At 40.6% G+C, this 25,490-nt stretch overlaps 3 protein-coding genes and 1 long non-coding RNA gene across 4 annotated transcripts; 2 read left to right on the plus strand and 2 right to left on the minus strand.

Annotated features, from left to right (window-relative positions):
- LOC104700516 lies at nt 13,500-14,467 on the plus strand. The gene is made up of 3 exons (XR_753592.1): nt 13,500-13,623; nt 13,785-13,820; nt 14,062-14,467. It is a non-coding gene; the product is annotated as an uncharacterized LOC104700516 (long non-coding RNA).
- Nucleotides 15,433-16,565, plus strand: LOC104704371 (putative F-box/kelch-repeat protein At2g29780). The gene has a single exon (XM_019227507.1). The coding sequence runs from the start codon at nt 15,453-15,455 to the stop codon at nt 16,563-16,565; it is 1,113 nt and encodes a 370-aa protein (XP_019083052.1). The 5' UTR covers nt 15,433-15,452.
- On the minus strand, nt 17,220-19,550 carry LOC104700517 (pentatricopeptide repeat-containing protein At2g29760, chloroplastic). The gene has a single exon (XM_010416038.2). The coding sequence runs from the start codon at nt 19,540-19,542 to the stop codon at nt 17,332-17,334; it is 2,211 nt and encodes a 736-aa protein (XP_010414340.1). The 5' UTR covers nt 19,543-19,550; the 3' UTR covers nt 17,220-17,331.
- Nucleotides 21,391-23,144, minus strand: LOC104700518 (UDP-glycosyltransferase 71C1-like). The gene has a single exon (XM_010416040.2). It carries the CDS (start codon nt 23,013-23,015, stop codon nt 21,573-21,575), a length of 1,443 nt encoding a protein of 480 aa, XP_010414342.1. The 5' UTR covers nt 23,016-23,144; the 3' UTR covers nt 21,391-21,572.

Genomic DNA, 25,490 nt, shown 5'->3' on the forward strand with positions numbered 1-25,490 from the left:
TCAAGAGATTAAATCCCTCCTTTAATTTCTAGTTTTAATCTGATTCTTTGAGAGAAAGCTTTGTCGAATTTGTTTCCTCATCTAAACAAATTCATTGTGTGAATTCTAGATTCTACAATTGGCGCCGTCTGTGGGGACGCGAAATCGTCTTTACAAGTTAATCTCTCAAAGCAGCTCGACCGAAAGGTTCCCTTCAAGCCTACGACAATGTCTCCAGTTACCAACAACAACATCATCGGCGCAAACCGCACCTCTTCAAGTGTATCCGATGTCACAGGCCTAGCACCTCCTCGGGGTGACACTGAAGCACGAAGTGACACTCCAACCACGCAAACGACAGCCGTTTATGTTCGTCGTAGCGTCGCTACGTCGGTCAACCCAACTGACACTGCCCCGAACTCCCAACTGAGGTCAGATCTGAAGGGGATCCCAGCCAGGGAATAGGGTGAACTCGCGAACAACCAGTCCACCTCGATACGGAGCACTCAGATGAACCACCCTTGAGCGGGGAAACGATGCATGCCACAGAGCAACAACTCGGGGTCCAAACCGAGAATCCCCCTAATCGCACTACAATAGCGGTCCAAAACCCGCAAGTCGTCTCTATGGAAGATTTCAAGATCTTGTTAGGCACCATGACAAAAGAAATTTACCAGATGATCTCCGACACCAATCACAGAGTCGATGCAGTCATAACACAGACGACCCCATCTCCAGTCTCCACGGGGCAGTCGCCTGTACTTGGGACACGCGATCTTACCCGTCGTCTCGATTTCTCGGATATACCGACAGTCAACCAATCGGAGTGAAGGACCCTTCTCCCACAGGAAACGTCGAGTCTCCGGCCATCGAACTCGGGCTCACGGATCCGTGAAACCCAACTTATCCCGACCGCTCCCTCAACAAACACGGGAGCTTGCCTCAAGATCGAGGAGATCCAGTCGCAGATTTGCGGCATGAGCTCGCTCCTCCACCGGGCTATCAACACAGCTCCTGAGATCGACAGGATTGTCGAGGTCACTCGGCGAACCCCCTTCATTCAGCGGATTCTGCAAGCCGCCATACCGAACGTCAAGCTGAAGCTCCCGACCTACCTCGGGATACGGATCCAGTCCTCTTTATGACATCGTTCATGGCAACTGTAGCCAAGGCACGATTCACTGACGAACAGAGGGATATCGGATGCTGCCAGCTGTTTGTCGATAGTCTTTCCGGCCTCGCCTTAACCTGGTTTACAAGGCTCGAGCCGAACTCAATTGACAACTTCATCCAATTGTCAACGGCCTTTCTCAAGCACTGTCGGATCTTCATGGAGCAAGGTGTGACGAGTTCGGATCTCTGGGAAATGGCCCAAGAACCCGGAGAGCCCATCGGCATTTTCCTGGGTAGGTTAAACGAAAAATTGGCGAACGTTTCCTTCCCAGAATATGCCGCGTTCGCTGCCTTTAGGAAGGGTCTTCTTCCCGGATCACCCTTGCAGAAGGACCTCAACATCCGAGAGCCTAAAGACCTCGATGACGCGCTACATCGAGCCTCCCGATTTGCACTCGTGGAAGATGAGGACGCCCGATTGGCCGCAAAAATGACCTCGACACCATCATATCTCCCAAAGGCTAAGAACTGGGATGAACATCACAAGCCCCGAAAGCATCAGGACCCTCAGGATCGAAAGAAGGGTGTGTCCATGCAGTCTCTGAGGTAGACGGCCAAAACAAGCAACCATCCGATCTGAAGGAGTTATACTGCGATTTCCACATGATAGCCGGCCACTCCACGCATGAGTGCGTCCATCTAAGGAACTACCTATATGGAAAGTACCTCTCTGGTGAAACCGAAGCCGTCTTTCAGCCCAAAAGTATCCGTGGAGGCAGAGGTCGCTGTAGAGGATGGCGAGGCGGTCATTCTAACGGAGGCCGCAGTGTAGGAGGTGGCGGGCGAGGAAACGTAAACAACGGTCCGCCTAATGATATTCAACAGCCAGCAAATCAAGTGCTCGCAAATTGCCAAGACGAAATGCCCCAAGAAGACGAACTACCTGGTCCTCCCAGGCGACAGAGTGGGCAGAATCCCGAGCGCGCCAACTCCCCTCACAGAGGTCGAATAACTATGATTCTGGGTCCATCAGAGGATTGTGCTGACTCCATTCGAGCATTGAAGAAAAGGGCGCGTCAAGTTTGCAGCCTTTAGGCAACGTCGAACGAACCCCCGCTCTCCACAGATCCCATATCTTTCACACCAGAGGACGCCAAAGGAATCCAACACCCCCATTCAGATCCCCTGGTCATCGAAGTAGCTATGGGCGAATTCGATGTCGAAAGAGTCCTGGACGACACCGGGAGTACCGTCAACGTTCTGTTCTGGTGTACGCTGTAAAAAATGGGCATCACACCAGAGTAGGTGAAACCCGAGACTCGAACGTTGATCGGTTATGATGGGATAGCTAAAATGTTGATGGGCGATGTAAAATTACAAGTACGCGCTGGCAGGGTGACCCGGAAAACTAGATTTGTGGTCATCGACGCGCCCCCAATTTACAACGCCATTTTAGGGGCATCGTGGATATACGCGATGCAAGCTGTACCGTCGAATTACCATCTCTGCCTTAAATTCCCGACCACCACAGGGACTTGCATGCTCTACAGTGATCAGAGGATGGCTCGATCCTGTTCAGTTATCGAAAATAAGCAAAGGAAAACGGAGGACGCATAGCAATTACAGAGCATGGACCACCTTACTGGTCCTCATAAGCCGGAGTGAGACAGAGCAAAAGCATCGATCCTTCCGATCTTTCACAAACATCGATCCTTCCGATCCTTCACAAATTGTTGGCATCAGGGCCGAACTCAAAGACCAAATGAAGACAAAGCTGATTGATATTCTGCAATCCCGGTCCTCCACATTCGCTTGGTCGACGAAGGACATGGTCGGGATCAGCCCCGAAGTCATCTGCCCCAACCTTAACGTTGACCTCACGTTCAAACCGATCAGGCAAAAACGCAGGCGCTTGTGTCTAGACCGAGCAAAAGCAGTCCATGACGAAGTCGAACGATTACTCAAAGCAGACCAAATAATGGAGGTCCATTACCCTGATTGGTTGGCTAATCCAGTCGTGGTCAAAAAGAAAAATGGCAAGTGGAAAGTATGCGTGGACTTCACCGACCTCAACAAAGCGTGTCCTAAGGATAGCTTTCCCTTGCCACACATAGATCGTCTCGTCGAGGCCACAACCGGAAAACAACTACTCTCGTTCATGGACGCCTTCTCGAGATACAACCAGATCGCCATGAGCTCAACCGATCGCGAGAAAACGGCATTCATCACAGACACAGGAACGTACTGTTATAAAGTTATACCGTTCGTACTAAAAAACGCTGGGGCGACCTACAAAAGATTGGTGAATATGATGTTCGCCGGTATACTCGGCCGCACCATGGAGGTCTATATCAACGATATGCTGCTCAAATCCTTGATCCCAGAACAACACATTCAGCATCTCGCCGAATGTTTTGATATCCTGGACAAGTTTCAAATGAAGCTGAATCCGACGAAGTGCACTTTTAGGGTCACATCAGGTGAATTCCTGGGATACATCGTTACCGAACGAGGAATAGAGGCGAATCCAAAGAAGATTGAGGCCGTACTCGGACTGCCATCTCCAACTAACAAACGGGAAGTCCAACGCCTAACAGGCCGGATCGCCACTTTGAATCGATTCATCGCTCGATCAACCGACAAATGCCTCCCTTTCTACCAACTCCTCCGAGGAAACAAGGAGTATCTGACCAGTCACCCAGTGCTGGTTAAGCCAGAGGATGGCGAGACATTGTATCTGTACGTCTCAGTTTCCAGCTCGGCAGTCAGCGGCGTCCTGGTTCGAGACGATCGCGGTGACCAAAAAAAAAATTTTTACACTAGCAAGGCCCTGAGCGAGGTGGAGTCTCGATACCCCACTCTGAACTATCCTTCATAGCCCTCTCCAGTCTGGACGAATGGCGAAATGGGCAGTCGAGTAAAGCGAATATGATATCGAATACCGCTCTCGTCCGAGCTTGAAGTCGCAAGTTTTGGCGGATTTCATCACCGAGCTATCCCGTGACCTCGGGGACCCTACCCCCAAACAGGACCATTGGACGTTATTCGTTGATGGCTCATTATCTCATCAAGGATCCGGTGTAGGAATCATTCTTCGATCTCCGTCTGGCGAAGTACTCGAGCAAGCATTGAAACTCAATTTTAAGGCGTCCAATAACAAAACAGTTAGCCAGTTTAATGGCGAGTTCGACGCCAAGAACAAGCGAATGGGAGCGTACCGTTAGTTGGTCAGGACACTGGTTGGGGAATTTACCTCTTTTTCTCTGACAAAAGTCCTGAGGGACGAGAACGCATTGGCCGACGCCCTTGCAGCCTTGGCAAATAGTTTGGATCCTGATTTACGGCGTACCATTCCAGTCAAATGCATTGAAGCACCTAGCATCGATCTAGTCAGCTTGATCTCCGTCATCAACGACGATTCGGTTCTAATGGAAGTCGACGAACCAATAGAGGATTTGACAGACGTCACGATGCCACCCGACGATTGGCAAATAGAGATTAAGATGTATATCTCTGAAGGAGTCGTTCCGCCAAATCGCTGGGAAGCTCGGCGTCTGAAAGCGCGAAGCGCCAAGTACATCCTTTTGGATGGGAATTTATACCGCCGTAGTTTGTCCGGGGTGTTCCTCACCTGCGTCAGTCGCGACGAAGCCGAACGAATCATGATGGAAGTACACGAAGGGGAGGGTGGTAATCACTCCGGTGGACGGGCACTCGCTTTGAAAATCAAGAAGGATGGTCATTACTGGCCAACCATGGTAGCCGACTGTGAGGCCTTTTCGGCGAAATGTGAAGCCTGCCATCGGCTTGGGCTAATGCGGCATGTTCCGCCCGAACTTCTGAATATCGTAACTGCCCCGTATCCTTTCATGCGCTGGGCTATGGACCTCGTAGGGCCCCTGCCAGCATCAAAATCCAAGAAATTCATCCTCGTACTAACCGATTACTTTACCAAATGGGTAGAAGCGGAGTCTTTCACAAAAGTCCAGTCCATAGACGTAACCAACTTCATATGGAAAAACATTATATGTCGTCACAGACTCCCTTACGAGATTGTCGCCGATAACGGCACGGAATTCACTTCGCTCATCACCAGAAACGGCAAATTCGTCTAAGTACCTCGACCCCCCAATACCCTCAAGGGAATGGTCAAGCCGAGGCCACGAATAAGTCGATCGTCGATGGCTTAAAGAAACGACTTTGGCGAAAGAAGGGAGCATGGGCAGATCACCTCAATGGCGTACTATGGTCCTACCGCACAACCCCGCGGCGATCTACGGGACAATCCTCTTTCTCTCTGGCGTATGGGATCGAGGCACTCGTCCCAGCTGAAGCAGGCGTTCCGACACTTCGCCGCACCATGATGGTCGACAGTCCCGACCTTAATAACGATATGTTGACCGATCATATCGAATTTTCTGAAGACCTGCGCGAGCAAGCTCTGGTCCGCATTCAACACTACCAGAATGCGGTGACTCGATATTGTAATAACACTGTTCGCCAGCGGCATTTCAACGAGGGCGATTTAGTTTTGCGTGAAGTTTTCGAAAACACCAGAGAAGTTAACGCTGGTAAACTTGGCGCCCGATGGGAAGGTCCATATCTCGTTTCCAAGGCAGTTCGCCCTGGCGTGTAAGAGCTTGTGACCATGGCTGGTGAGCGAATCAAGAACTCGTGGAACGCAGCCCATTTGAAGCGTTACTACTATTAAATCATTTTCATGATCTTACCTAGGAGGTTTCGGGAATCCGACCTCCACTTATCTTTCGTTTGTAACACAAACTACGACTGGCTTGATCCTCTTTCAGGGTACGTAGGCAATTCCTCATCTTTTGTTAAAAATTGAAGGAATGCAGCTAGATTTTCGATAAAGTTTGTTTTTGTCGAGATTTTTATTGAATGTGGTTCAATCACGTTCAGTTCGACATAACACAAAAGCGAAAACTCGACTAAAACAGGAAAAAGGGTCGGAATTTTCATGGAATGTGAGTTGATTACATTCAGATCGGCAAAATCAGCATCGAATAAAGTTTCACAAAATAGGAAAAAGGAAAAAATAATTAAAGAAAACACCTAAGCGGTAAGCTTCCTGCCGGGGAGCCCGATCCAAAAGTTTTGCCGGTAACCATCTAGCGTTCTGGACGGTCCTGCAATTTTAGGGCTGGCGCTGGGCTGGATAGGTCAGTTTCCAACGATTCCTCCACCGCTAGCTTGTTCACCGCAGTTCGCCAGATCTCTCGCTCCCGCTATAAGGCTTCTAGCCTTTCAATTGGTAATCCGTAGGCCCTGGACATCATGTCCTCTATGAAGGCACATGGGCCTTCAAGTAGATGGCGTTCGCGGAAGGCTTGACCTGACGATTCTAGGTAGTTAACGAACTGGATCAACCTAGTCAAGCAAGCTCGATAGGCCCAGACGTCTGTCACGAACGGGAAGGCGGTTTCCCCCAGGGGTTCGCGATCGCTGTCCGGTCGACCAGCTCCTTGCACGCCGTGTGCTCAGCAAGTAGCAGCAAGTAACCTTCATCGATAAGATCCTCCAGGACTTGAATGGTCCCTTCTAAACGGTAGAGACGATGGAGCTGGTCAAGCTTCAGCTGAAGCACCCGAATATATGCGCCCATCCTTTTATGACGAGCTCGGTACCCTCGGAGCTCCAGATGTATGGAATATACCCCCGGGTGGACGGTGTCCGAGTTCAGAGCAAACTCGCAAGATCGGGATGTCTCCCCTACTTCCTGCGGGGGGGGGGGATTATGCGGCAAATCCGGCTCCCGATTGCCAGATGCGGCGGCTATCCTTTCCCGGGCCGTTCTCAGCCATGCAGATCGAGTGGTGACTGGCATCTTATTTTTTTATTTTTAAAGAAATCGTGAATATCTACCAAGGGTCCAACCCCTCCTCTATTTATACTCAAAACTACGCGAACAACCGCCATTGGTTCGCCAATCAGAATGCAGCAGATTTTTCGCTGCGTACCGAGAGACGTGATTAAAGACCATGCAAACATTCAATGTTTCTAAACACGCGTCTTAAAAAAAAAAAAAAAATAATAATAATAATATATATGCATATATATTATATATACATTCGTTCTGGATTGAATATTCGTCCGTTCGGACTGACTTCATTCGAAGTCAAAATACATTCTTTGTTGACACCCTGGCCAGGTGATCAACTCGCACTTAACCCCATTTTGCATATGTAGGGATAAGTCGAACCCAAAGTATTTATTTCGCACCCGATCTCTAATTTATTGGATAAGCCGAACCCAGAGTATTTATTTCGCACCCAACCTTTAGTTCGGACGGAATGGTTAGCCGAACCCAGAGAGAAATTTCGCTGTCCGACTACCAAACTAGAGCAAAAGAGAGAAGCCAAGCCCAGTATCTCGCACTCCGAACATACATATCCCGTTAAGGGATAATGGCCCACCTTTGAGGTTCAGATCGTTGTTTTGTACGAATATTTGACCAAAGGTTACTTAATGTAAGCCGGGAGACGTCATGCTCTTGTATATCTTTGCAAAATAATAGAAACATGTTTACGAATTCAATTTTTATTCAGCCTACCACGATTCGGCAAAGTCTCGTTCGTCTTATTGAATTAAAATAAAAGAGGACATATTATCAATACAAAATGTGTTACTTTCGTGCTAGTACACCACTAGCGGCAATCTCACGAGCACTGGTCTTGAGTCGCTTCGGCATCAGCCACAGCAGCTGCAGCCCAGTCTTCTCCCATTCTTCGGGACGAGTCTCTAGTGCTTTGACTTTCTGTTCCGCCTCATCAAGCAGATCGGTAGTCCTTTTTCTTTTTGCCTTAAGAATAGCAATCTCTGATTCCAGATTCTTTAGCTCGCGTTCGATCCTTCCTTTCTTCATATGAAAGTACTGCAGATCTTGGCTTAGCTCTTGATGCATAGCTTCAATCTGCACAAACACAATACGAAGGAGATAGTCAAATCAAAGCAATAGCGGATTGGTTTTTTATTGGTTAAAGGAACCATAGGACAGTTACCTGGTGATGAAAGGTGTTGGCCTCAGCGATGTCGTTTTCACTAGCACGCCTGTTGATGTAAAACGGCCTGATGTCGGTTGGAACAAAGTCACCAATCAAGGCAGGATCTGTTTGGGTAGACTTTTGATTCACCCTCCGAATGCCTTCGTTGCAGTATGCGATCAAACATGGTGGCAGAGCAGCAATCCTGTCGAACCCATTCTCGATCCAAGTCCTTGGATGGGACTCGAGCATCTCGAGTTTGAGCAATAACTCACGTTGCACTTGTTCCGAGGCAGCAAACCGATCACGATACTCAGCATGCCGGTCTTCCACGGAATTGAAAAATTCCTCTAAGTCACGTCTTTCTTCCGAATTAACACGGAACATTAACATCCAAGGAACCCGGATGTTCGTATAATAAGCCATTCCTCTTTCGATAGCTTCTGCATTCGAGAACGTCGGGACATCGTTCCCAGCAAGCGGAGATTCTACGCTACTGATAGAACTAGGCATTATTCCAGTTCTAAGTTTGCCTCGGTCTAGATAATTCCAAGCAAACAAAAGGATGCAAGCTTATTTATACAAGTTTAGGAGGAGATATTTTTTCCAATTTCGCTAAAAAACAATTTCGACTTTCTCGATACTAGACATATTCCATTTATACGAAAGGGAAAGATTCCAGAAAAAATAAGTAAAATCCGAAGTCTTAGAAACTTAAAAAGGTAAAACGAGCCGAGCAAGTCGGCAATATTCTTACAAGGGTTTTCAAAACCCAGACTTAAACAAGTTAGTCTCCTAGTGAAATACGAAGCGAACGGTTAGACTTCCAAGTTGTCGGACAGATCGGCTTGGAAAATGGCGGCGTTTGATCCATGTTGATGCCTCACGGAGTCCGGAGCCATGGTCCCAGGATGAAGAATTCCGAAGCCAAGCTGATCCAGAGACATGACGAGATCGTTCTCCCCCAATTCAAGGATATCCATCACGTCGGCGGCCTCTTAAGCTTTTGCCTTCTTCTCATTGATCTCCATGATTCGCTCTACGGGAATAACGGACCCTTTTTCGATCAAATATTGCACCGTCTCCTGAACTCCAACAGCCTGATTCAGCATGTCTTCCATGGGGGAACTATCGTGTCCTGTTCAACCATATAGGCTCTATCTTTATCTAGAAGAGTTTGTGCCTTATTCGTCTTTCGTTCTACTTTATCCAAACGGTCTCGGCGGAGTCTGCGAACTTCAGAGTCAAACTTAGCCTTCAGCTCATCGCACTCTCGTCGTAGCTTGGATTTCTCCTCTTCAAGAGCGTGACTCTGGGAGTTCAGTTCACCAATCTTCAGTTCAGATTGAGCGATGATCTCATCCTTCCTGACGATGACGGCCTCCATCTCTTTGATCATGTCGTCTTTAGCCCTATTGGTTGTCCGGATCTTTTCTAAGCTTTCCTTCATCTTTTCAAATTTGAACCCCAAAGTCGACAATGATTTCATTCGCCTATAATACAGTTGAGTTAGCACGTTGATCCTGGTAGCAGTCTGTAAATACAGGAAGAGTGCGTTAGTTCGCCCATGTAAAATCTAAACAGCTTAAGGAAAATAGTGATACGAACCATTAGGTGGGATTCTGCGATGTCGAGGTATTCAGACTGGAAGAATGCGTTTGGAAGTTTTCAGGTTTCGGAAAAGTTCACCAGAGGCCGCCCGATTCGCGTCCAAAGGACCTTCACCAAAATAATCAAAGGCGAACCGGTCGGTTTCATCATTTCGTCTTTTTACACAGAATCGGTCAGCCGATTCCAATCCCGCGTCTTCCGCCGAGCGCTTGCGGTTAACTGTAGATGGTGGATCAGAAACAGAGTCGTTTCCGACTTGTTTCCCCTTGTTTTGCTTTTTCTTCTTCCGCCGAGCGCTTGCGGTTAACTAAAGATGGTGGATCAGAAATAGAGTCGTTTCCGCCGAGCCCACTTTTTGAAGTTGCTAACTTTTTTGCCAGGAAGAAAGTTGTGTTGCGGTTTCATGTTCACTTCCAGTTCTTTTTGCTCTTTGATATTTTGAAATTTGACAGCTGCTCGAAGCACTGAACTTCGATCTCAATTCCTACTTTGGGCGCTATAGTAAGAGCAGCGACGAAGTTATAGATACTGCCTGGGGCGAGCTGGCAGATCGGAATCCAGCGTCTTTGGGCATACAACAATAATTGGGCTGGAATCGGGAACCAAAGGCGACATTCCGAAAAATAATCTTCGTATAAACAGATGTATCCTTTTGGAGGATTCCAGGGGCGGTGATCATCTCGTGGGATTAGGATGGTAACGCCACTTTTCCCAAGGCCGCATGAGTTCAACATGTCGTTGACCGATTTGACTGAACTCAAAGTCTTTTCACCTCCAATTCGCCCTTTATGATCCAATGATGGTGGGAGATCGTCAATCAAGATTCCCAAGGGAACAAATCGATCTTCTTCCAAGTGCAGATCGACATTGGGAGTTTCATTATTCTCATTCTCGTTGCGACTTGTGGGTTGAGCTCGTGAAAAAGAAGCCCCAGCCGAATATCGGACTAGGGGAAGTTGGGCTTCAGAGCCCGATCTGAGGGGTCCTCCGATCTGTGTAACACGATTTAGGTTGCGTGCCTCACTTCTAGAATTGCGTCGAATTAGGCGACCGTTTTCGTTTTCAGGAGAGGAGGCGAGATCCGAAGTGCTCGTCATGATCGATGATCGGAGAGTGCGGAAGAAAGCCAGAAATTGCCACAAAAGTAAATAAGCAAAGAGGAGAGAGAACAGAGCAGAATACCTTGTGCTGTCGGCGAAAAATGAGAAATGAAGAAGGAGGTTGTGTATTTATAGAATCGGATGGGCGGCAACCCTACGAAAGTCATCATAACCTACATGACCTTTTGGCTTCCGACCTAGCGGATGTGACATGTGTTACCATAACAATTTGTGGTAAAGCGGTTCGAAAGTCTGGGTTATATAATTAAAATTCTTTATGGTTTAGATCGGATATTTTCTTTCCTATAGTTCTAACATTCAAATTTAATCCCGAATATTCAGAACTGGGGGGGGACTAATTGTTGGTGCGGGATTTAGCACCCCCAACATACCGATCTAAACCAGAAAGATAAATTGATTACTTATCCGGGAATCCGGTTAAGGATCTTAACTAACGATCTGGATGAGGCCTGTTCGGGCAAAAAGGCTTAGCCCATCGACGAGAAGCGGACTTCCTAATTCGCCCAACAGCCGACTTGAGGAAGAGATGGAAACTTTCCATATTTCATTTTGGGTTATAAGGAAAGTTAATATATTTTGTGATCAATGAAATTGTATAAAAGGGGAGAGACTTCTCCATTTTAAAGGATCCGAAAATTAATACAAAAAACCCTAATTTCATCTTTGTTCTTGAGCAAACCCTATCTTGTTCTTCAAGAGATTAAATCCCTCCTTTAATTTCTAGTTTTAATCCGATTCTTTGAGAGAAAGATTTGTCGAATTTGTTTCCTCATCTAAACAAATTCACTGTGTGAATTCTAGATTCTACAATATTATTTGCGTGTATGCAGCAGACTAGCATTTAATTTGTATCTACAGAAATCTTATGAAACTATATTTTCTATTTTTAACATTAAAAAGAGCAAATAGATGAAGTCTTGGTTTCACTTTCTCTCAAATTAGTATCTCTAAATTGTTTCACAAACACACATGACTCCTCCTTACACAATCAGCACTAGACTCGAACTAGCACGAAGCTAATTACAAAAAAAAAATAGTTTGAATTTGACTTCGTAAACTTAAAACTTGTATGCTTTACTAGAAACCACTTCATGTATATTCTAGATAGTAAAAAAATAAAAATCTTGATCGCTGGTTCCACCATACACATGACTCGTCCATCACTCAATCTCCAAACAACAAAAAAAGCTAGAGAGGAAAAGTGAAATAGTTTTGAAAATGTTGAAACGCTGCATCTTCCATTTTATTTAGTATAGCACGTTTATGATAATTTAAAAAAGTTCACCTTATATTTTCCATCTATACAATTCTTGACCCGTATAGTCGTTCTTTCTCTTTACTTCCAAGCAATTTCAAGCAAATTAGTCAAGAACCGTTAAAGTTACTTGTACCTTTGACATCAACATCGTATTTTCTATAGTGACTCTAGACTTTAGCTAGTAGACGTAACTGAAAACTAGATACAAGAACTTGAAATCAAGAAAAAGCAAGAACATATAGAAATAATAAAATAAAAAAACCATGGGACGCGCGCTACCATTTATCATGACAACTATAACGATAAATACCAAGAGATTGTTTGATTTGAAACTCTTAAGTCTTAACGGCTGATATAGAGAATACTATTTCCCAAAAGGATTACTTTCATAAATTTATCATAATTTGTATCACACAAATCACCGAAGTTACAAACAAACTGGAATATTATAGTATGGAGCCACTAAAAAATCCTATGGTACTCTTTTAAGATTTTGGTATGAAAGTGATCAAGTTTTGCGTATGGATGCAAATTTTCGACGTGTATCACACTTTTTTTTTTTGGGTATGTTAAGTCTTAAACAATTTCACATGTATATATACTTATTGGGTATAATAGTGTTTACTTGATGAAACAAGGTCACCTAACAACTAGGTTCGGATTACAAAAGCTAATTAATATCAAATATTACTTGGAGTCTTAAACTTGTATGCCACTAAAAACCACCTTTGTAATTTTTAGAAAAGTAATTTAAAAAAAAAAATTGGTATGAATGTCAAGTTTTATACCATTTTCAAATTTTTGAAAGAAAATTACAGAAATCACTGGTAAATAGAAATACTGAAAACTATAGAAAAATTACAAAGCAAGAATGACTAACCGCAAGTGAAGACCCACTAAAAAGAAGCAAGGAAAGAACAAAGCAATATGAAGCGGAAAAAGGCAAGTCGCTCGCCAAATGCTTATAAGAGTTAGCCTATCCGACGGAGTTGCCACGAGCTTTCACAAGCCAAAATTATAACGTTTACGTAGCTTGTTTCTCCCATCTATGTAGAATGGAAAGAAAACAATAAGAAGAACTAAAGTTGTTCTCTCTCGCTTTATCTAAAACTCTCAGTTTCCCTTCACACATGTTAGACCATAGGTCTATAGTATATATCATATATATATGTACAGTATGTGTGAATTGGTATACATATTTTGTTATGGTTCATAATAGTAAATTTATTTAGTTGTCATGTTAAACAACACCAATATTTCTAATTTACTAAGGAATAGGAAAGAACTAAAACTAGTAAAAACAATTTAACAGTTTTTACGGATCACCATAAGAGACATGCGCTAATAATTACATATAACTTATCTATATAATAAACCAACTGTATGTAAGGATTTCAAATTTTCAACCATAAAAAAACAAAAAAACAAAAAAAAGAAAACAAAAAACAAAATTTGATATTCAGAAGAACATCACAAGAAATGTCATCATCACATTTTGCTATCCTTTTCATGATCATGCTTTCGCTCGTTCATCATGGATGTATGTTTACGAAATTATGAGCACATATATAAATAATCGTTTTTCATTGCTTAATGACAATCAGCATCGTTGTAAGCATATATATTGTTATATAAATAATCTTCTCTATATTAATTTTTAACTTCTAATTTTTTTTCTTATATATATATATATATATATAGCTGGGGAAACACAAAAGTTTGACGCGACCAAGAAAGGTTTGAATTTCAATCATCAAATAACAAATAAATAATTAACATTTTGTTATCCTTTGCATCATCGTAATTTTCTCCTTCCTCTCCAAAAACATATATACACATATATATGTTTATGAAATTATGCATATATGTATATTAATAATCACCATTAAGGTAATCATATTTTAATAAATAATATTTCTTTCTTTATTTTTTTTAGTTCTTCATTTTTTTTAACTTCGAATATATTTCTTAATTACAGATGCAAACGGAGGAAAAGGTGTTGAATCGAACAAGTTAGGTTCCTCAGTGTGCCTTCGTCAAACATGTCGAAGTCACCACGGACCAGATACGTGTTATTGCTGTTTCAGAGATCGTAGCAGGTGTTATCCTAATTTATATCATTGTGCGAATGACTGCACATTCCTAATGGCTTAACTTAACTTAATGACTTTACCTAAAGGAAACAGATACAATATAATTATGCTCGTCGTAACTAATTTTGTTTAGTGCCATTGAAAGTTTACTTTCTAAACATTATTACACTTTACTATGGAATGATATGTTTTAAATAAGTATATTGTAAAATTAATATGATTTTGTAAAAAAAATAATCATAATATCATAGTTGTAAAACAGGAAAATTTTGAAAGTACAATTGTAATAGTTAGGAAAATAACTGATTAATAATTTTTGTATATAAACGTACAATCTCTTCTATACTACAAGGATCACGCAACTCTATGTATGCTTATGTTGGAAAATATTCAGAGAATAAACACATTACACATATAGGACATGGTGACCAAAACCATAATCATTAAAAAAACATCAAATCTCCTCCCCTGGATTTGTCCTCGTCCCATCGAATAGGCTAGTCCAAAACCATGTTGAGCTCACTAAGAAGGTCCCATTCTGGATCAGATTGGGATAAGATCTGTCTGGCGTCTTTCAAACGATCTTATTGGGTTGGGCTGGGCCTGGCATATATCAAATACTAAAAAAAATTAGTCGTATCGTCCGTTTTATCTGGGTCTTGTGTTATATGCGAACAATAATCGCAATTATTATGTTCAAACTTCAATCAGTGGAATATGCTTCTTGATAATCTATCTCTACTATTATTTGAAAGCCATAATCTGTAAAAAAAATTACATGTTCATGTCACTGGAATCATAATCAAATTTAATCATTTGTGTTGGAGTAAAATCGACTTTTTCATACCTCTAATCGGATATATTTTAATTTTATTTCTTTTAAATATATAAACAAATTATTATTTTTTCCACTTATGTACAAATTTCCTTTTTATGGAATGTTTAGAACTTTCACATTTTTTTTATTTTAAAACATTTTAGTAATTTAGAATTGACATGTTTATTTATACATCTTTTTAATATATTTTACTTCAAAAAAAGCCTAAGTAAAGAAAATAAACACATTATAAATAGAAAATAAATAAAGTAATACAGAATCCAATAACTTTTAAAACAAAATTTCTGAATCCATAAAAGAAGATAATAGTTTTACGTACTCATAATAATGGTTTCATTATAAATACCACAAGGAACGTAACAGCTTCTTTCAAAAATCTACTTTAGTCTTCTCCCTTTCAGTTAATTCGTTGCTGCTGAAAGACTTCACACGGCGACGATGGCTTTAATCTCTGAAACTTCCGACGAAGGCTCTAACGGTGGCAATCCAAGCAAGAAACTCGAAGAACTCCATAAGAACCCGAAAGAAGAAGACGATGAAGAGAATCAAAGCGAGAAGCCTCAAGAAGATGATCTTGCTCCGAATCCTCGACAAAACCCAGAAGTACTCATCGGAGGTACCGTCGCACACGTCCGGAGATGTCATTACCCTGTTCTTTATGCGTTGATCGGGTTCCCTCTTGTTAGTCTCCCGTGCTGGTACATACTCAATCGTAACATTCCAAGAAACAACTCATTACGATTGATCCGAATCACTTCACTTCCTCCTATGAATCCTGGATGTGCTGTGGTCACAATCGGATACAAAATGTATGTGATGGGTGGTTGGATCGGGTTGAATCAACCTGCATCGACTGTGTTTGTCATCGACTGTAGATACCACACGTGTGGCTACCTCCCAAATATGCACAGGGCTCGCTACCGCGCAGCCGCCGGAGTAGTTGAAGAAAAGATTTATGTCATCGGAGGTTGCGAGAAGCGTCATGATGATTGGATCGAAGTGTTTGATGTAGAGAAAAGAACTTGGAGTACTGTGCCTGATCCATCCGACTACAAATCTAGTTTGCCAGAAGGAGGGTTTGTGACATCTCTGGTGATGCAAAATAGGATTTACATCATGAATGCTATGCGTGATTTGGTTTACGAACCAAGACAAGGTACATGGCAGTCATCGGAACTTGGAACTAAGTTGATGCATTTTTGGCGCAAGCCGTGTTGTGTGATTGAGGATCTGTTGTATAGCTTCGATCCACGGTGTGTTCTTAGACACCCAATACTGGTATATGATCCAAATAAAATGGTTTGGACTCCTCTGAAGGGTGTAGATCGTTTGCCTTACCTCAAATACTTTGAGTGTAAAATGGAGAATTTGGGTGGGAAGCTGATGGTTTTGGGCACTTCTTACATCCCATATAATGATACTTGGTGCATAGAGATCACGTTAGAAAGACGTGAAGGAGGTGAGATGTGGGGGACGGTCGATTCAGTGGTGCCTGTGCTAAGCTCCTTGAACTCGCCTTATATTGATCTCTGTCGCTCTGTTACGTTTTGATGTTCTGTGGGATGGTTTCTTGCAGTATAAGGTATGTTAATCTTTTGATGTGTATGGACTATATATGACATTTTCTTTAACCTCAAGTCTCAATTAGGCTTTCATTGACTTGCAGGTGAAGGAACATTTATTACATCTACTGTTTTTAGCTAGCAGCTTGTTGATATGAGAGCAAATATGAAGCAAAAGTGGTTCAGAAGCTGTTATAACTAACACTTTGGAAAGTAACTCGTCTTCCTTCTTAACCTTTGTGCAAAAATGTGATTACTCTTATCAGAATAGGCCTTGTGTAGAGTTGGCCACTCTTTGTACTAAAGTTCTTACGAGACTTGTTGAAATGCATCTTTGGTTTAGCTAGTCTCTGGTTCTTTCTGATTTGTGAGATATAATCTGCTTCTACTATATGACCATTATGAATACTTGGTTTGGATTGGAGATGAAGCAAAACAAAGTGATTTATTTTGCTTACAATCAAATTGGGAAGATACAGAGTCCTGGTGAAACTATATATATACTTTGTTGCTTTTACCATATATATGAGCAAACTTGAAAAGGTTAAGAGATAACGCAAAACACAGAGATTTAGTGGTTTTGACTTCAGTAATTACAATGTCCTGAAGCTATCTATCTAGGATACACAATGAGAAGATGATATGTTTGGTATATGTAACATTTGTATTAACGGTGGAGAGGAGGTCCAAGTCGCAAAACGTTACAGGAACAACACACAAAAATTGACTGAGTTTCTTCTAGTAAATCTGAAATCTCACCAGAAATCATTACAAGAACACTGCCCATTTCTGAAATGGTGAAACCGATACCTGTCCCTCACTATTATCTCTCTATCATAGAGCTGAGATATTAGTTTAGCAACTGAGTGACAATCTCCACACACCCTTAGATTCTTAATAACTCGTATCACCTTTGGAGCCTCTGTTGATATCAGTCCATAACAGATAGCCAGCTTCTCGCTGTGGAGATTCAGAGATTGTTCCTTCATTTCTTCTTCCTCGATGATCTGCAGAACCTGTGACATCTCTGGCTCGTAACCATTCGATTTCAGTTTCTCCATAACCTCGTGTAACTTCCCGTATACCTTCTCAGACATCGGGTGAGCGTTATCTCCAGAGAGAAACTCATGAATCATGCCATCGATTTCAATTGAGCTGCAACCTGGTTCTTTCTTCAGTCCAGTGACTCTCATATGCTTCCTCAGCTCAGAAACGTTTTCCCACTTCCCAGATTTAGCATATATGTTTGATAAGAGCACATGCGCGCCATCGTTCCTAGGTTCCAGTTCAAGCAAACGTGTACAAGCCATTTCAGCAAGACTCAGATTGGCATGGATCTTACAAGCTCCTAGAAGCGCTCCCCAGACAGAAGTGCTTGGAGGAATTGGCATCGCCTCTATGAACTTTACAGCTTTCTCCAGATAACCCGAGCGGCCGAGAACATCAACTATGCAAGCGTAATGCTTGTCCTCAGGGACAATACCATAACTCGTTTCCATTTTGTAGAATAACGACTCAGCCTCATCCACCAAACCGGTATGGCTACAAGCACAGAATACATTGGTGAAGGTCACACCATTTGGCTTTACATTTGCCTCTTGCATTTTATAAAACATACCAAAAGCTTCATTTCCACATCCGTGCATCGCCAGACCACCAATCATTGCACTCCACACAAACACATCTCTCTTCTCTACAGAACTAAACACTTCACGGGCCTTTTCAAGATCTCCGCATTTGGAATACATATGAATCAGTGCGCTTGTAATGTAAAAATTCATCCTAATGCCGTGCTTTTTGATGTAGCTATGGATCCATCTACCTAATTCAAGTGCCCCTACCTGAGCACAAGCTGATAAAGTACTTACCAGAGTGATCTGGTTCAGCTTTATGTTCTTCTGAAGTTGCAGCTCGTGGAACACTAACAGTGCCTCATTAGGTTTACCATTCTGCTCATAAGCGGATATAAGAGCATTCCAAGCAACAATGTCTTTCTTAGGCATAGAGTTAAGAACCTCTTTAGCTGCTTCGTAGTCTTCTGAAATGGCATACCCATCAAGCATTGTTGTCCACGTGACGTTATCTTTCTCCTCCATTGCATCAAACAATCTTTTTGCGTCCTCTATGCTTCCACACTTTGTATACATATCAAGCATCGCATTAGCCAATGTCAAGTTCACGTTAACCCTGTTTTCTTCAATAAAAGAACAAACTTGCCTCCCAAACTCTAGATTCCGTAGCTTTGTACAAGCAGACAAGACACCAACCATAGTCACATGACTTGCCTTAACGTCCTCTGACTCCATCTTCTTAAAAAGCTCCAAAGCCTTATCAGGAGAACCCTTTTGCACAAACCCATTAATCATCGAATTCCACGAAACAACGTCTTTCTCTTTGATCGTAGTAAAGACTTTACAAGCCGAATCTAAATCCCCGCAAGAGAAGTAACAATGTATCAAAGAATTAGCGACAAAAACATCACATCCAACAGCTGACTTAATCGCCATCCCGTGAAGAGATTGACCCAAAGACAAAGACGAAACTTCTGCAGCGGCCTTGACAAGGAAAGGGAACGTGTACTTATTCGGGTAACACTGGCTCTCGGAAACCATATCCAAGAAAACCCAGATGCTACGAACAGGGTCTGGTCCAGAAGCGTAAGCACGGATAAGGGTGTTCCAAGTGAAAGAGTTTGGTTGAGGAATTTCGTCGAACACCTTGCGTGCATACTCGAGACTGGCGAAAGTAGAGAGCGCAGAGATTGCGAAGAGCTTGCTAGCTGAGTAAGGATCAGCTATAGTACCGGTACGGATCATGTGACCGTGGGTTTGCTTCAGTTGTCGAAGGTTTGTACATCGGTCGATCAGAGATATAGTGTGGCGGGAGCGTTCGTTATTGGTGGTTTGTTGATTCGGATTTGGATGACGTGGCAGAGAGAGCGGTTGTGCTGTGGAGAAGGTAGCCATTTTTTTTGTGTCCGCTTACTTTTTTTTTTATTTCTTTTACAAATTATATAGTAGCAAAATTCTGATGAGTGACATTGTGACAATATCTCACTTAAAATGATTAGAGGCAAATTCTGTTTAAATTTGTAATATTAATTTTTTTTGTAACCAAATTTTTATATATATATTTTTTTTTCCTAATTTTTTTTTTGGGGTGAAATGTTAAAATTTTAGTTGTTTTTTTAAGAAGAGAAAAACATAAGTTCCATGACACATTCATTCGTTAATATACTAGATGAAGACCCATGCTCTTGGTTGAAATTCATTTTATTTATATTATAATTTTTATATAAAATATAATTTATGTGATTGTTTTTAAAAGTTTTTTTGGATAAAACATTATACAATAAAATCATATGCTAAATATGATGGCTTGAAAAAAGACACTTATTTTGTAAGTTTTATATTGTTAATGATTCTAGATAATTATATTATACGAAATTTTGTATATTTTATATTTTAAAAGAAAATTTTAATATGTTGTATTAGGTTATATATGTGAAGTTATTTCAACAATGTAGATTCTACATCATGACTTAAATGTCATTATAAGATATAATTTTGTAAATTTGAATTTAAATATTCAAATTTTGACCTGTTACTCAGTAAAATATTACTAAAGCTTGAATATTTTATAGATTGAATAATTTATATTTGTTTTTAAAATTCAACTTATGGTATATCCAGAAATAAAACTATTTTTAATTATAATAAATAATATGACAATTTATTTGTTTTACAAAATAGACTCATATATAAAAATAAAAGGTGAATTATAATGATAGTTAACAAATTAATATGTTAAGTTATATATCAAAAGATTTTATTTGATGAATAATTTAATAAAAGAAATTAATATAGTAAGTTAGATGATATGATTCTTTAGAATATTCTCTTTAAGATTTTTGGTATAACCTATTTGTAAATAATTAATCTATCATTAATGTATATTCTATTTATATCCAACTTATTAAAATTATATAGTTTACAAAATAATGTTGTGTACTTCCATTTTATTATATAGGGGATGTCTGAGGAAAATTGTGTCGCACTCAATTTTGTTATAAATTGTGTCGCACTCAATTTATGTTTCAGTTCTTGATTTACCAGCTTTTTTTGTTGTTGTTGTTGTTCCCATGATTCCTTGAAATAAATACATAATAATGTTAGTAAAAATAAATTAAATATATAATCATAAAGCATTGTTTTTCATTTTTCAGCAGTCAACTTGAAAGATTCCAAATGCTTACCTAACAAAAACAATAATATATTTCGATTATTAAAATTTCGGTGTTTGGAATCTTTAATTTTTTTTGTTAGNNTTTTTTTTTTTTTTTTTTTTTTTTAACTCTGGATTTATTATTGATTGCAAATTATGATAACTATTACATGTGAATCTAACATGGACAATTCCTTTCGACCCTACTAGATTCACTACATACACTCTTACTCTCCTGCCTGCTCCATGTTCTTGATGGACACCTCCTCCTTTTTCTATGCTCACCTTCAGTTTTATGTAAAATCACGGCGAACGGCAATAATTACGCATCGCATCACTGGAGATTGTTTGTAAATTTATCTCCGTTAATTTGCACAATTAATAAATCGCATTATCTGGGGCTCGAACCCCAGACCTTCTGGTATAGAAGCATTAATGAACTAGGGCTCGAACCCCAGACCTCCTAGTGTAGAAGCATTAATGAACCCTAGGCCAACCTCTGGGACGAAGGGGCTTCCACAACATCTCTCATAATCTTGTGTGTAGCTAATAATAAATCTTAGTTTGATAAACTTCTAAGACCAGAATAATAATTTTTTAAAAAAATCATTAAACACGAGATACAATACAACATGGAAGCAAATATGAAATAGGAAAAGTTGTAAGAAGAAGACACAGTCTTCTAATATTAAAATAAAGTGATAATTACGATTTTTTTTATAAAAAAAAACATGATCGCCACACGACCAAACAAATGAAACGACGGCGTCCTTTACAAACCATCGGCGATGATCAAGTCACCGATGAATCTTTTAATGGCAGCAAACGAAGATCCACCGTCCACGACAGCCTCTTTCGCCGCCTCAGCAATCTCCTTCGCTTTACTCTTCAGCACACGATCCTCACTGTCCATCAAAGATCTAACGGTTCCTGCTATCTCATCAGCTTTCACTATATGTCCTTCTTCCGACACGTAATCCATCCGCAACTCCATGGCCACACCAAGCTCCTTGACCAACGTGAACGCGTTTAGCTGCTGTTCCGCGTACATCGGCCACGTGGCGATCGGAACGCCGAAACCCAAACTCTCCAATATCGAGTTCCAACCGCAGTGAGACACGAACCCTCCGACTGCTTTATGGGCCAGAATCTCAACTTGAGGAGCCCAACCACAAACTAGGCCTTGATCCATAACCCGGTCCATGAACCCGTCTGGTAAAGCATCGTACGGGCTCGCGTACTCCTTCGGGTCGGTTCGTATCGACCAGAGGAATTTGCAGTCAACGAGCTCCAAGGCTTGAGCGATCTCTTTGATCTGAGTCTCAGGAATATTTCTCAAGCTCCCGAAGCAGAGGAACACCACCGATGACTCGGTCTGATCATCGAGCCATCCTATGATCCGGTCTCGTTCCGACGAGTCCAAGTTCGGACGATCGTTGGAGCAGAGTATTGGCCCGATTGGGTAAACGGGTGGGTAATTATCCGGACAACCACCGAAATATTCAAAAGCGTTAGGCTCAAGAAACGTGAATGAATTTGCCAAAATACCCTTAGCGTCAGGGAACCTCTCAGCCAGCTCAACCCAAGGCTCGTACGTCTCTTTCATGAACAGACCTGATGGCAGAACCTTGGTAGGCACAGAATTGATGTAACCAGGAACCCGGTTTAGCTCCTCGTTAAAGCTCCGGTTAAACTCTGATTTGATTTCGAGGTGTCTCTCTGGGAGATACTTCATCATACCCAAGAAACCTGCGCTACACGTCAAGAAAATGTAAGAAGGGAGATTAAACTCGTTTCCCACATCGATCATAGGGACGCAGAAGAAATCGAGAACCAATCCAGCCACACGAACAGAATCCGACTCATCACGTGAAGACAAGAGTGTGGAGAGACCATCCCTCACGATGGGAACCATTTTCTTGACATATTCAAGAATGTAAGCTTCAGGAGCTTCCTGAAAGAGTTCCATCGGTGGAGGGGTTTCGACGTCGGGCAAGGTGACGAAACGGATACGAGGCTCATTTTTGACTAGTGACTGGAGGAAGGCGATTGTGTCAGCTTTCGGTATGAAGGGTAGTCCCCAGTAGAGGATGGTGATGGTGTAGATCCGAGGATTGTCTTGACTGATGAGACGTTTCGCTAGTTCGATTGTGGCGAGGATGTGCCCGGAGAACGGGTGAGGGATGATGACGAGCTCTACTTCTTGGTTTCCCATTGTACGTTTGGAGATTTGATGAGGAACTCAAAAGTCAATAGGAGAAGACAAATTTAAAAAGGGAACTGAGATTGTGCAGAGCAGTTGTCTAGAAAGGTTTGTTTTGTATGTGTGTTGATATGGCTATTTTATTCAAATAACAGAAAGAGACAGGCAAATAGTTAATTTTAATCAAACATGTATTATTGTCAATTATTATTATTATAGTACGTGCAGACAAGATAACAGGAAAAATATAATACAAGATGCATGTTATATTATTGTACATCAATATCAATGCATATGTAATTAAGGTTAACAAATCACGACGACATGTGTTATGTTCTCTATTGGTTATTTGGTTGTAGGCAGATAGTAGTTAATTACAACAAGATCTAATGACTTTTTTCAGTCAATCATTTCGAACATAACTAGATGAAAATTTAGATCTAGGGTATTAATTAATTTAAACACATTGGGGAAAGGGTGAAACACGAGAAATGTATAAAAACTACAATGATATATAAGAGCATCATTTCATATTAGTGTCGTGGATTTGAGTCCAAGCAAATAATCCACCGTTTTTCAAACCTTTCCTTGCCATGTATAACAGAACAATTAAAATTGAGAAATCTAATCAATATATCATTTGTATAAGCATAACACATACGTTGATTTTTTTCTTTCAGTCTTTTTGTTATAGTGTTTCATACGTGATTCTTATACAAGAATAGTCTAATGAACTAATTGTGGCGGGAGCGCGCGTTTGTTATTGGTGGCCGTTGGTTGATTCAGATTAGAGAAGTTTGTATATGGCGTAGGAGAGAGAGAGGTTGTGAAATAATATCAAAATCAATTTACTGTCCGGACTCCGGACTTTGGAGTGGCTAATTGTTGGTGCGAGAATTGACACCCCCAACATACTAGTCTAAACCAATAAGGAAATTGGATACCTGAATTGGAGGTTCGATCTTGAGATGAATTCAGCCTTCGAATGAAGGCCCAATAAGATCAAGAAAGCCCAGCTCTGGAGCAAAGAGCCGATCTTCCAGATCGCCCAGCGGCCGACCTAGCCAGGGACGATAAACTTTCCTAATTTTGATGCAACTCATTAGGAAAGTGGATATATTTTGTAATATAGGACGAAGTATAAATAGGGAGATCTTCCCTCATTGTAATCTATCCAGCAATTAATACTAAAATCTTAGTTCTTCATTGTTTTTGAGCAAAACTCTAACTTGTTTTTCAAGAGATTTCAATTCCCTTTTGTTTGTTAGTTTTGATCCGACTTCTTAGAGAGATAGCTTTATTGAATTTGTTTTCCCCTTCAAACAAATTCATTGTGTGAAACTCAGTTTCTACGGAATCTCACTTAAGGAGCTCTAAGCCTTTCTCCATTAGAAGAGTAATTTTGTTAACCCCATTTTTTCCCATATGTACTATTGGTATTATCTATATATACATTTTTGAAGTACATTTTAGGTTCTACCCTTTTAATTTTTCTTATTTAAAATTTTATGTATATACATTTTTAAAGTACATTTTAGGTTCTACACTTTTAATTTTGTTTATTTAAAATTTTGGTCCCTACAAAATTGCACTAAAAACAATATGTAAAATATGGTAAATTGACAAAATCGATTTTTTTATAGAAACTAATTAATTCTACTTAAATTCATTATTAATAGCAAATTTGTTTTCTATATATGTGTCCCAAAATAAATAAAAATAAAATAAAAAATCAATCATTAAACTTTATACACTAAAACATAATTATATATTAAACAAAGTATTATTTTAAATAAATACAATATATTATTCTGATTAATTATACATTATACAAACAGTTATATTTCATAATTTTAGTGTTTTATCCTGATAAAATTAGAATACTTTAAGAATAATTGTAACACCACTTAAATATAAAAAATACTAAAAATTAAAAATACATAATTTTATTACTAAATTAAATATCGTTAAATTCAAACATCATTATAAATAAAAGTAAATAATTGTTCCGTGGTGTACCACGGGTTAAATCCTAGTGTTTTCTATTTTTATATACATTTTAAAATCTTTGAATATCTAATGAACAAACTCTTTTATAAACAAAATATTTCAAATAGTGTATTCAACTCTATCAGGTTTTCTTCTATAATATCTTCATTTTGTTCAAAACAATATTACTAAAAATATCTTCATAAATATTCCTAATAAAACTCTTTAAATTTTCATTTCCAAAATTTTTAAAAAATGTCAAGGATGTTAAATCTCCTCTTCATCTTCTCTCTTCTATCATGATTCATTACTTTCCCGTAGCAACCTCACACAATGCCGTGTATAGCAAGTCTAGGGTCAACGAATGTGCAACTACAAGCAAATACTATAAATTTTGGATGTAGTCTAAGGAGTTGATTGCAGACAAATACAGCCAGGTGGATCATGTTTTACCCCAAATACACTCATAAATCATGCGTCATTTGTGATGAACGCTTA

Source organism: Camelina sativa, chromosome 7 (genome assembly GCF_000633955.1).
Source record: "Camelina sativa cultivar DH55 chromosome 7, Cs, whole genome shotgun sequence".
Taxonomy (NCBI): domain Eukaryota; kingdom Viridiplantae; phylum Streptophyta; class Magnoliopsida; order Brassicales; family Brassicaceae; genus Camelina; species Camelina sativa.

Coding starts and splice junctions, on each gene's coding strand:
- LOC104700517 (XM_010416038.2), bottom strand. CDS start 19,542: ATGGCTACCTTCTCCACAGCACAACCGCTCTCTCTGCCACGTCATCCA.
- LOC104704371 (XM_019227507.1), top strand. CDS start 15,453: ATGGCTTTAATCTCTGAAACTTCCGACGAAGGCTCTAACGGTGGCAAT.
- LOC104700518 (XM_010416040.2), bottom strand. CDS start 23,015: ATGGGAAACCAAGAAGTAGAGCTCGTCATCATCCCTCACCCGTTCTCC.